The sequence below is a fragment of the Homarus americanus genome, unplaced genomic scaffold (genome assembly GCF_018991925.1).
Source record: "Homarus americanus isolate GMGI-L3 unplaced genomic scaffold, GMGI_Hamer_2.0 scaffold43895, whole genome shotgun sequence".
NCBI classification, from domain to species: domain Eukaryota; kingdom Metazoa; phylum Arthropoda; class Malacostraca; order Decapoda; family Nephropidae; genus Homarus; species Homarus americanus.
Genome location: NW_024738072.1, coordinates 470,725 through 483,448, shown reverse-complemented (window position 1 = coordinate 483,448; position 12,724 = coordinate 470,725). Strand labels below are relative to the sequence as shown.

General features: G+C 35.2%; 1 protein-coding gene across 10 annotated transcripts in view; it reads right to left on the bottom strand.

Annotated features, from left to right (window-relative positions):
• Positions 1–2,929: 2,929 nt before the first annotated feature.
• The window catches only part of LOC121873664 (RNA-binding protein 25-like), a 63,257-nt gene continuing 53,462 nt past the window's right edge, over positions 2,930–12,724 (bottom strand). For 9 of the 10 annotated variants that reach the window (XM_042377320.1, XM_042377321.1, XM_042377322.1 and 6 more), the window contains 7 exons: positions 11,613–11,763; positions 10,677–10,914; positions 10,434–10,559; positions 7,189–7,251; positions 6,938–7,071; positions 5,642–5,788; positions 2,930–5,230 (listed from right to left, as the gene is read on the bottom strand). In XM_042377320.1, coding sequence (XP_042233254.1) covers positions 5,135–5,230; positions 5,642–5,788; positions 6,938–7,071; positions 7,189–7,251; positions 10,434–10,559; positions 10,677–10,914; positions 11,613–11,763 — 955 coding nt within the window. In that variant the 3' untranslated portion in view covers positions 2,930–5,134. The remainder of the gene's footprint in view (positions 5,231–5,641; positions 5,789–6,937; positions 7,072–7,188; positions 7,252–10,433; positions 10,560–10,676; positions 10,915–11,612; positions 11,764–12,724) is intronic. The other variant, XR_006090292.1, reaches the window with a different exon arrangement.

Below are 12,724 nucleotides of genomic sequence, written 5' to 3'. Positions count from 1 at the left end.
CTGTTAACTTTAATGCTTCTTTCTGTTAATGGATCCACTTCAGAAAATATGTTCATTGCTTGCTCCATATAATATCCACAAAACTCTCACCTTTTCATATAGTTTTAACACATCTAGTTTTTCTACTAAGCTTATATACACTTCCTTTTAGCTTTTGAACCAGCACTAACACTTGCTCATGTTGAATAGGGATGCAAAAATGCCGCAAGAAACCTGAAAGTTTTTCTCCTTTTCCTGTTCAGATGCGTGAAAACAAGAGGCCCGCCAGCTGCAACTGTTTAAACTAGTAAATTGGCTGGAGTCACCACTGAACAGTGACCACTCACAAGCCAGGCAGCCTCCGTGCGCAAGGCGTTTTTTTTATTTTTTATAATACATACCGGGATTAAGTTAGTATTTATATGAAATTTTAATTTTATTTTATTTTTTATTCTATTTTCGTTGTAAATACAAAGAAAATAATGGTGTAAATTGAATTGGGTCCTAAATTACCAGGGTCTTAAATATGAATCGTCTAGTAGCACAATCGTTATCGGAGGCTTTCCTGGGTACTAATTTTAATTAAATTAACCCAGTAATTTCTAAGGTGGAAGGTGTGATGGGCTAGGTAGTCAGCTCATTCAAGGAACAAATTATTCATTATGTTTGTTTATTCTTTTTCGTCTTAAATGTGTTGTTTGTATTATGTTTGCCTGTGGTATGTATAGTTGTAGGATACATAGTATATTGTTGTATTGTAAATTATGTATTATTTGTGTCAATGTTTACATCCTTGTAGCAAGTAATAAAAAACCTGACAACTCTAAGTTAGTTGGTAGATCAACCGGCAGCTGCCACTCACTTCCCTAGCTTCCTGAGGTGGTTGTTTCTGACCGGCACTGAATACCGTACTCCCATTCCCCGTTGATCTTCTCGTGTGCTTTCATGTTGTGGAAATTTTTAATAATCCCTAGACAAGTATGTCCCATAACACTTTTAAGAGAAGTTCTCGATAGGCATGACACTCCTGGCGTTCTAATCGCCGATAATGGAGGTGAATTCAATAATGAATTGCTAGTTAAATTGTTAATTGTCTCACATTAAAGAATGCAACATTGCAGCACATCACCCATCTTCCAACAGCTTAGCAGAACACCTACATAGGAATATACTTATTCATCTTCACTGACATGAACTGGGATGAATGTATGTCTGATGTATAGTTCCATTAACTGTTCATATTATCAGTCCATCGGCAACACACTAAACTTTGCTTTTTATAATCATGACATTTTCTTTGTGAAGGTGAACACAGGGGGAGACTCAACTTTTAGTGAGGATTTCAAAGGTGAAAGGTACAGATAAACCAAGCTCATTCACCAGAGAATAACTTCTGAATTAAAGAAACTTACCAACACCTTTACTGAACACAATAAAAACACACAACCAATCCGTGAGTTAGTAGGTCATTTAATAATGATCAGGAACTATTTAAGGTGAAATATGGACAATATGTTCATTGGGCCTTACAGGGTTCATCAAAAAGTGTCGGGTCACAGGTACCAACTGCAACATATCCACACATGAGAAATAAAACATGTGGATAATTTAACAATTCTCCAACAATAAGGTGTAGCCTAGTCAATAGACTTGCTGATCCTTGCACAGTGTACAGTCGGCCTCAGGAAGAAGTACATACGGTGTACATCTATGATTCATGGCTGGAACAAAATGTATGATAACTGTCCTAAATGGTTTGCTGCAAAAATTTTAGTTGTCTTGTGTTTATATTACAAGTATATAATATACTGTAATCATGATTTGAACCCTCTTACGCATCATGACAAATCACATTAAATCAATGGGTAGCACTACTGTATTTGCATTACTGTAGTGACAGGATTTATAACAGTTTTAAAATTCAGCATGATCTTGCGTGGGAAGCTTCTAGAAAGTATCGAAGCATATATGGAGTTCATCTGTCCATCAGTTTCCTACCATAAGCCATGCTCGTAGGTTGCACTAATCCTTCTCTCTCCCCACTATTATTTATCAAATTTCCAAAGCCAATGTTGGAAAGCTTATAAAATTCCCCTTCTATAACTATGATAATACCATGGTAGGTTTTTGAGAAAATAACCTAGATATGATGCTGGGAACCCTTTTGGGGGAGTGCAAAATTATTTTTCTGTTATCTTGTGGAATAAATTTGACTATACCACATGTAAGTGGTCCCATGTGACTTTTACTGTGGTCACAAACTTAGAAACTTAGTGTGCACAAAGGGGTTAGCTCATTGCCAAATGAAATGGCAGTTGTTACAGCTCCCTCCTTTCCTTATGCCTAGGCATATGGGAACGTGCTTAAGAGGGTGGGAGATAGTTGGAGTCAGAAAGGTGAACGCAAGAGGGAAAAATAAAGAGGGGGGTACAGTTTCATCATTCATCTGGATGTGCAGTTCCAGTTGTAAAGCTGCATGTGCATACTTGTTGCCAAGGCACTGTACATTGTCTCCTGTTCCTTCTCACAGGTACAAGCTTCATGAGAGAAGCCTTCACTATTTGCATCTATCCAGGTTACAACTAACTATATTAACATCAAAATTTTATATTTGCAGGAAGATTAGGTTTGTCTTCATGCTCTGCCAGTTAAGATTAATGAGCAGCAATGAATATAAAATATTTAATCATTTAATCTTTCAATTAAAGATAATTTAGTTGATTCTTAGGATATATTATGAGTATGCTTTGAGTTGCAAGTGGACATTTATAGTAAAAACAAGTAAATTGTTTTGTAACCGACATCATATTTCATGTTAGATGCAAGTCCTTGCTTCACTTCTCCATTCTTATGAAAGTTTTTAAGGCAATATTTGTAAACAAGATCATTTGTTTTACCCATGATGCCTATTTACCATTAAGTGCATATACAGTATATAAAGGATGGTAAAAAAAATTGTAAATCTTTATTTATTTACAATCACAGGGTGGGTCCACACACCATACACTAAACATACAGACCTGGATTTTCACAAGTTTGCACCATGGGTGATCCGTTTACAAAATTGGCATCATGTGTAATTAAAGACCATTATGTATAAGCCAATTAACTGGGTATATTTCCATAATATATTCCAATTTACTGCAGCACATTTAAGTAATTAACCTGATGTTGCCAATTTTAAACATATAAATGAATGGCTCTCTTATTATAAGTGATGGCATTCAAAAATATTAAATTACAAAATCCTCACTAACCTAAGGAGAAAAAGATAATAATAATAATAATAATAATAAAAACAAAGTATGAATAAATAAAATGATGAGTGGAAAGCAGGTACTATTCACACACGCTCTCTGATTGTTGTGGCTTACCTCAACTTCCACAAAACTGTGGACAACACTTTGTTACATATTAGTATACGTGCAGGTGTCAATATGTAACAAGATCACTTCCAACTGAAGGGCTCTGTCCTTCTCTTTACAAGATATTTTTCAACTGAGACTTACACATACTCCACGAGATGAACTGATATTTTAAGTTTCCTCTAGATTCAAAATACTGTATAATTCAATGATCTTGTCATTCTTAGCAATATCTATTCTTCAGCCCCATACACTATTGTTTTCTTACCATTCATCATGGAATGGCTAAAAGATATAAATATCATAGATATACAGTGTTTTTGTTTTTTCATTTGAGAACCCTAAATAATTTCCATACACTAAAAACAATATCAGTTAGGAACCTTATATGTTGTGTAAATGTAGCCTAATGTTACAGAAAGACATGGAATGACACCGAGAGTTATTGGGCATCACATGACCTGTCAGTGATGTTTAACAGTTTTCCTTAAGTCACGCCGTGGCGCTTATTGTTTGTGGATTGTGTTTGTGGGTTGTGCTTTGTGTTATCCATCAGTAGCCTTTAGCGGTTTTCACTCAGTCACACAAACACAGTGAGTGCCAGGGCATGACAATGAAAACCAGTAAACGCCACTAACGGGTCATGTGATAAATCATGTGATACCTGATAATTCTCATGATCATATCACGTCTTTCTGTAACATTAGGCTACATTTACACAAAATATTAGGTTCCTAACTGATATACTACACTGAAGTTTAGTGTAAGGAAATTATTTAAGGTTTTTGAAAGAAAGTTACACTGCATAAGTCCAAGTTAAATTGGTTGTATAGGCAATTTTATTAATTGCTAAAGTTGTAGTAGACAATTTCACATTACATTAATGTCAATATTCAGTGTCAAACCTAAAAACCCAAAACTACCACAATGCTCAAAAGTATTTTATTGTATACTTTGAATAAAAACATAAGACAATTCTGGTTTACAAAAGTTGAAAAACAAATTCTCTCAACCCTTCCACCAATATTCAACTTGCCTTGAAGTTATATGGTATAAAATGAAGTTTGAACCTTAAGTCTCAGATATTTTCTTTGATATTGCTTTAATTTAACCCTTTCGCCGGCTGACCATCTGCTCCAATTCTCACCCGTAAGCAGGCCGATGAGGCAAACTGCATCACCTAAAATGCATAATTTTTCTTTTAAATTAATTTTTTCATTTACCATTCAGGGGTAAAATTATGCAAACTTTTTATTTATTTTTTTTATTGAGTTATAAAGATAAACAATATGACTAAGTGATAAAAGAACAAAATAGTTGTACAAATGATATGGGATGACTGAAAATGAGTGTGAAGATATCTTATGCGCCAGTGTGAGTGCTCAGGGTCTTGGGAGACTTCTCACGTCTAATGGTCCGTGTAGTGACACAAAGAGCGTCATTGACCAGCAAAAGGGTTAATTATAAATGAAAGTCTTTGCACAAAACAACTGAAAGGAATTTTCCTTATACAGTACTAAAAACTTTCAACAACTTTCACTCAACTTCTTTAAACTTCATTTAACCCTAAGTAACTTTATTGAACAGTTTTGTGCTTTGCTCTGCAAGAAACTTTTTTTTAGCAACATAAGCAAAGTGGGTCGTCAAATATTTTGTAATTATATATAACAATTATTATTTACAAGAACAGAGTACCCTGAATGTTAAAATAAAATTCTCACTTTAATCTTTCAGCCAAGAATAATTGTGATGCTGGCACTTCCTTGTTAACATTGGCCAGCAATGTCACATTAGGTCTTCCCAGCTCCCAATTTCTTTGCTTCTATCTCATAGATTAATAACCGCCACATCTTGACAACAAAAACTTCTGCTTCATCATCAAGAACCTGTAGAAGAATGACAAATTAATTTCTATTCTGGTATTCAAGAGTTAACAAAGGACAATATACAGATTACCTTTACCAGTAAAACATATTTTGTTAAAAAGAATTAGTAATTCTACTCATATAAAATAAAAAGATTGAGTTCCATGTGAAATGAAAAAAAAAATTAAGAACTAAGAAGAAAATAAAAGGTCAAATAAATACATTTATTACAGTGCTGGGGAGTGTAGGTGGTGGGGATTAATGTGATCAGCATTTTTCCATAATGTCCAATGATGTGATCTACAGCACTGTAGCAATCAGAAGCATAAAGTGCTTTAGGAAAATTATGTGATATAAAAATTGTTCCACTATAAGCTGGGAAAGCTTATAATATTTACCAATAAAACTAAAAAGAAACTAGCACTAACTTACCATCTGTACATCATTTAGTAGAGACTGTGGTTCCGACCCAACAAGAACCTTTGAGCAAATGAAATCTACCAAAGTAGGCTCTGGTTCTCCAATATATTCAATGATCTTCTTGTTTATCCATGGCCGGATTCTCTTCTCCATAAGAACCTGTAATATTATTCGACCATTATAAATTATTCATATTGCTTAGCCGGTATAGGAAATTAAAACCAAATACCTTAAGACACGTATGAGGCAACCTGAATGTAACAGACCTTTCTAAACAGTTACAATGTTTAAAACAACTAAAATTATAAGAGTGATATAATATGGGACAAATAATTATAAATCTAGATTTATATTAATAATACAGGTGTAGTAAGCAAAATGTGACAAATTATGCTGGACTGTAACTTCTTCCCTACAGGACATCACTTTTAATATTATATTTAGCTAATGCTAGAGGATTTTATTAAGCACAGAGGCAATGTCCAGCTTCGCCTATATATTCCTGATCGCACACTTAATATTAAGCTACAATACGTGAAGAAGCAGTGTGGCCATCACTGCACTGCACTGACTACCTTTACATATCTAACTGTAAATTTAAATCCCCATTCACAGGTGGGTCTACTGGAGGTGCCCCAGGCATGAACTAGGTAAGCATTGAATCCACTCTACTGCTGAAATCTTGGGCGCGCGCACCCTTGCCACCAAAGGGTCAAGACCTATCCGGTGCTGCTCCCGCAGCCCGGCCAACTGTAATGTTGGCACATACCCCAAACTCTCTTCCCTCAAGCCCTCCTCCCCACCAGAATATCAGCAAGTTCTCGCCAGAAGTTACTATTTCATTTCGGAAAGGAATGGAACCGGTGTTTTGAACAGTGATGAACATTGCTTAATCCAGTAAAAGCAACATTAAACAGTAAAAGCTGACTTGTGATCAAGTTGATCTTTAGACAGTGAGGTCTTATGCACCCAGTGATAACTGCCCATGAGACCCAATAACAAGCCAAGCAGCGATGTGTTAATCAGTCCCGCGATAGGGAGCTACTACATTAAGTGTTTGCTATTCAACACCTCAGCACACATGACCTATGTGACCTCCACTGTAAACATTAATTTCTATGTTCACTGTAAGTTCCTTTTCCTTTCTCTAATGAATAGTTTTGTTAAACAACCCCTCCCTCCATGGTTAATGTATGTAATAGACATTTCAGTCCATTGTATATTTTCAGCCTCCTGGCTGCTGAACCTTTTTCAATAAACTGCTAATTATTTTTATTATTATTATTGAATAATCCACAAGCCACTCACATTGTCAACAAGGGACGAGTCGATTGGGTATGCAAAAAGTTCCTCTTTACTAGTAGGGATCTTGTCGATCATGCTCTTGATATGTTTACGTTTCTCTTCTCCACCGCCCTTCTCTTTGTTGCCCTTATCTTTCCCTGAGTAAAGAAACAAAGCAATTTTATTATTAATGTTCTATGATCTATGCATTTCATATAGGACATAGTTCCACTTACTCTAAAGTAACATACACAACTTCTAAAATGTCATATTACCTGGTTCTATTGAATTTCTAAGCAATTTTTGCAAAGGATCTTCCTTCGCACTCAGAGTCCGTTCTGAAAATTTAGAAAAGATGCATTATCTGCATTTACACTTTAACAATCCACCCTTCCAAAATACAAATTAGGTACTAATGACTAGAATAAGTATACACTAAATAATGAAACAAGTAAAATAACAAGCTGTAATTTGCCAAGCAAAGCCAAACAACCAATCTTTTAATTTAACCATCATTATACTGTACAGTACTTGCAATAAATTGAAAAATACAGATATAATCTTAAAAAATAATTTTCTTGAGTACTGTACATTAAAGACACCATGAGTATATAAAATTACCATTGAAACTTTAACCCTTTAACATATGATATTTCAACCCACATTTTTTTTACATAAGGAGGTACTTGGTGGAATTAATCCACCTAGTAAGCATTATAGACAGGCAGTAGAAAAGTGATAGAATGGAGAACAAGAGTGTACAAGCTATGTATGACAAATGAAGATACCAAAGGAATAACAGCATGTACCTAACTTCTGTATTATGAAAAAGTGGTCAGAATGTATTATTGTTATTACTGAGAGAACAAAAGCAAAAACAGGAGTGTACAGTATAAGAGTATTTGAGTAAGAGCAGAGCAGGTTCAGAAAAGATAATGTATAAATTAAATGTTTGCACTACAAAATTGGAAGAAAATTTTATGGAGAAGGGAAAAATTTGTTGTAACTATGGATTTAAGAAAGTACATGTAATGTAACAGACAGGAAAGCCTGTGCAAAATATTGAAAATACAAGCAGCAAATGGGAAAATGATAATACAGTCCCATGTTTTAATGGGTAGAAAGAAATGTGTTAAATAAGGGGGGGGGGGTGGAAGAAGAGTCAAGTTGGGGTATAATACAGTGCCACCATAGTTGTTTAACTATGGATGGGATAGTAAGAAAAACAAAAGTAGAGAGATGCAAGTTTGGTGAATAATGATAATACAAATGCGAGGCAAGTCATCTGCTGCTTGTGGCACCAGTGGGATGGGCAGAATAAAATTAGCAAATATTTTTTAATGGGTGTGGAAGTGTGTACAATACTACAAGAAAGTTAATAATGGATGCGAACAAAAGCGTAATGATAAAAATAGGAAGAGCCAGGGAGAAATATATTTTATTGTGAATGGAAAGCTAACACAGGAAGTAGTCTTAAATACCTGGGAGTGGAGGTGTAAACTCATGGACCAACGAGTGATGAATTAAAGCGAAAAGGAGCAGTAGAATAGATCTAATAAGTGTATTATGATATGCAAGGTAAGAGGGCGAGGACGATGTCAAAAGATGCAAACCTGGAGATGCAGAAGGAATTTGACAAGCCAACATTCTATGGGTGTGAATCCTGGGCTCTGAATTAAAGGGGGCAGAAAGAAATTAGAAGAGAAAGGTGTGCTTTAAGCAGTTTCTAGGGTAAATAGGATACAGAGAAATAGAAACACAGAAACAAGGTAATGTGGCAGTAAAAGAAGTATTGGATAGAGAAGCAGATCAGTTAGAGTGTCCACTGTCAATAGCTTTGGCTAGGAAGTGAAGCAATGATGGAAGATAAACCTGACTATGATAGAAGAGGTGGTGTCAAGTGTGCTGATTGTTCAAGTACTGTAGCTACTAAAAAGACATCCCATTTTCTGAAAAATTTCAAGAAATTTTTCCCAGAACGTACCAGAAAAATTCCGGGGATGGTTTTTTTCGGGTTTGAAAAAAGGAAATCGGTCGCATTTCCCAGAAATTCTGAGAAAAATTTTCTCTTACCTAGAAAATTACGGAACATTCTGGGGATGGGGGATATTTTTCCGGGTTCAAGAGATGATGTAATACGCAATTTCTGGAACTTCCGAGACTATTTTTCCGCTACCTAGAAAATTACGAAGACGGGGGATTTATTCCGGCTTTGAGATGAAATTATGCACTACTGTATTCTGGAACTTTCGAGAACATTTTTCTGTTACCCGGAAAATTCCAGGGATGAGAGATTTTTTCCGGCTTTGAGAGAGTCATCTCAATACCGTACCCGGAAATCTCTCCTTCCAGAAGTGCTCTGCACTAATTGTTCCGGCTAATGGAGGTATAACTTACACTATACATTTTGTTTATTTACAATATATTGGACGTGTACAATGGTGTTTGCTTAAACAAATACAACTCAATGTGAAATGTGTTCTTTAGACACAGGAAATGTCTTGGCTGTGACAAACAGCTCCATTCACACCTTGCAAGCCAATGTCAAAGATTTTTTTTTTTTAAATATATTTATTTGACCAAACTTTTAGACAAACTATAGGGGAATATTTCAGTAAAAAAAAACAAAAAAAAAATCTAAATTGGAACTGATTTCATTGACTTCAGTATCAACATTTCTTCCTTTTTTTATAAAAGAATGGAGTTCCCATCACTGTACATTGTCCAAATATTTTGTTGAAGGATTTATTATTGAAACATTCTTGTAGAGAAATTATTCAAGATCATTATGGTACTAAATTCATCTAACACCAAAGTATTAGAACAGAGGCTGCGAATAATAGTTTATAAAATTTTTTGCTTGCTGTAAATATTTTTGCTTGTGCCTGCAGTCTAAATGTAATGGGAGTGTGTTGGTCTGAGAAAGAGGAGATATGAGATGTGTAGTTTAGAGTCAAGATGAGATGCATCATTTAGACTCTTAGAATATCAGAAAACATTCCGGAGATGTATTATAATGTCTGTCCGTGTGATACTGTACATAGTTTAGACTCGCAGAAACTTTTCCGAGTATGGTACCCGGCGAAAATTCCGGGGATGTGGGATTTTTTCAGTTTTCAGAGTCGTCTCGTTATAGAAATCTCTCATCCCTAAAAGAGCTCTGCACCAATTGGTCTGGCCAACGGGGATATCATTGTTTACCGAACAAAGTTTGGTATTGGACGAGTTTTTAGATTTGTTTTATACCAAGAAACTCTATGCCGAACTGGGTGTTCAATTATTTTGGAATATAGAGATAATACTGTATGTGTATGAAGTGCCCTGAGCTGGTCTCACTACCATTTCCTGGACCATGCAAACTTTCTTGCCTGGGGGCAGACACCCAACAAAATTGAAAGACTTAACAGAATGAAAGGTAATGTATGGAAACTTTCTGGAATAATGTATAATGGAACCTCCTTACCAAAGAAAATAGTCTATAAGATCCAATACTCTAGGCTGTTATGAAAAAAAAATTCACCTGGCAAAGGAAGTTTCTTCTTTTTTGATGGTAGGTCATCATCATCTTGATTAAAAACATCTTTTACGTCATATTTTTTTCTCTTTGGTGGTTGAGGTGTAGTATCCACAGATGACATGAATGCATCTGGAAATAATATTAAAACTGATTTATCTGCATCACAATGTAAATATTGTAGCACATAAGCATTGATATAATTTACAAAAGTCTGAGGTTAAATTAGAGAAGCTAAAGCGTACACACCTCTGGACTGAGAGTTTTCCTCCTCTATATCTGGCATAGGTTCTGGAGGAGCATCAGACATATGGCCATCTGAGTCAGAGTCTGATTCTGCTACAGTCAGAGGAAGTGGCGGCTGCTCAGGGATCTGTGGAAGTTCAGGCGGAGGCTCTGCCGGTACAGGAGCAGGAGGTGGAATCTTACGTTCTGCAGGCTTAACCAACAGCTTGGGCTTGTACTGCTCCTCTCTCTCTGCACAAGCCTGAAGTTAATAAATGTACCAATTATGTAAAAGTATCATTCTTTCCCAGCATCCATAAACCATACCACCTACTTATGTTTTTTTACAATTGTGCTAGTTCAAACAACATTTGTATACAATCTAAATGAAAAAAATAAAATAAAATAATGCAGCTAAAACCATAAAGGAAAAGCTAAAAGAAAGTTTAACACAACCGCAATGCACAGACTTGGCTGCGTCAACACAAGTCGCCATAGTAACGCCCCCTCACGCAAAAGAGTAAAACTTAAAGTACTGTAATAAGGCTTAGAAATAAAGAAAATATAATATACACACACATCTCAGTCTGCTGGATAGCTGCCTGGCTGAACTGTGGCAATGCTTAGATGATGGTTTGAGTGTGGAAGGAGCTACTTATTGCACATAAAATATGTGCTATTGTATTTTATGATATGCTATGTATAAATTTTATTGTTTATCATTGCAATTCTTGTTTAAAAAAGAGGTGATAGCACTACTGGTGTTAGACATGAGTATAAATGACTTCAGTTGCTTTCAGATTGTTGGACTAAATTAGAATTTTCACCAAAGGGGACAAAGTTGGGATACTAACTGATAAGTAAACACAAAATGGAACAATTATAGTAAAGTTAAAGTGGTGCCACAAAGAAGAATTCAAAGCCAATAATTTACATTAACTTAAAGAAACATTAACTCACCTTCTCGAAGGCAGCATCAGGGTTATCATGCCCTTCAGCTAGTATCTTTGTTCTCAGTTCCTCTAGTTCCTCCTTCTCCTTAACTCGATCTCGTGTATCCATCTCCTTCTCCTGTTCTCGCTCCACTAATCTTCTTTGGAATGCATGTCCCCTAGTTAAAAATTATATGGTTTAAAAGCTATAATTTGAAAATAAAGTAGAAGGTAATGTCCTACAGAATCAAATAACTGTGACTACAATGTTGAGCTAACTTTGCAAATTGAGACTACAATTAGATTTGTTTTCATCAGCATTCCTCAGTATTCTAACTTGCAAGGTTCCATATTTACAAATTTTTCAGTACCATCACTTATGTATATTTTCCTCTACATACATCCAGAACTTCATTTCAGTCTTTCAATTCATCCTGTATCTCAAGGATAAGGCAATAACTGCTTTACATCTTGGTAAGTAAACCATTATCAAAATGAAACTCTTCTTAATAATTGGTGGCCACAATTGGAACCTGCCATAAGTTTTCAACCAACAATGCTCAAAATATTTGCTGAAAAATTCTGTTAGCTGCTGTAATAATGAACGAAGTCACTGGATTTATTTTTATTTTCCCAAGACCTATACTATACCTATATTTTACCACAACAATGAAAAAAGCCAAAAGTTTCATCAGTACAGTACAATGATTAAAATGTGTAATCATCTTTCTATTAAGGTGGCCTCCTGCTGCTCCTCCCCTCACAACACTATCATAAAAATAAAACACTTTCTAGTACACACATTAATACTTTACATCACACACTACCTGTTATTAATAAAGGACGAGTTTACTACAATGCATCAAATATCAGAAACACACAAATGAAGTACTGTACAATTTCATAAATTTACTGGTGTAAAGCAACTTATATAAATACTGTATATGCTTATTAGACATTTAATATAATTGCCTCTCATATTGTTTATTACTGTATAGTTGGAATAAAACCTGTTTGACATACATTAGTGAATAAAAATTTACCAGTACAATACTGTACTGGTAAGTATCAAAGTACATACAGTACTATTGTATTTTTTCTTTATTACAGAAGATGTTATATTAATCATGATGAACCATA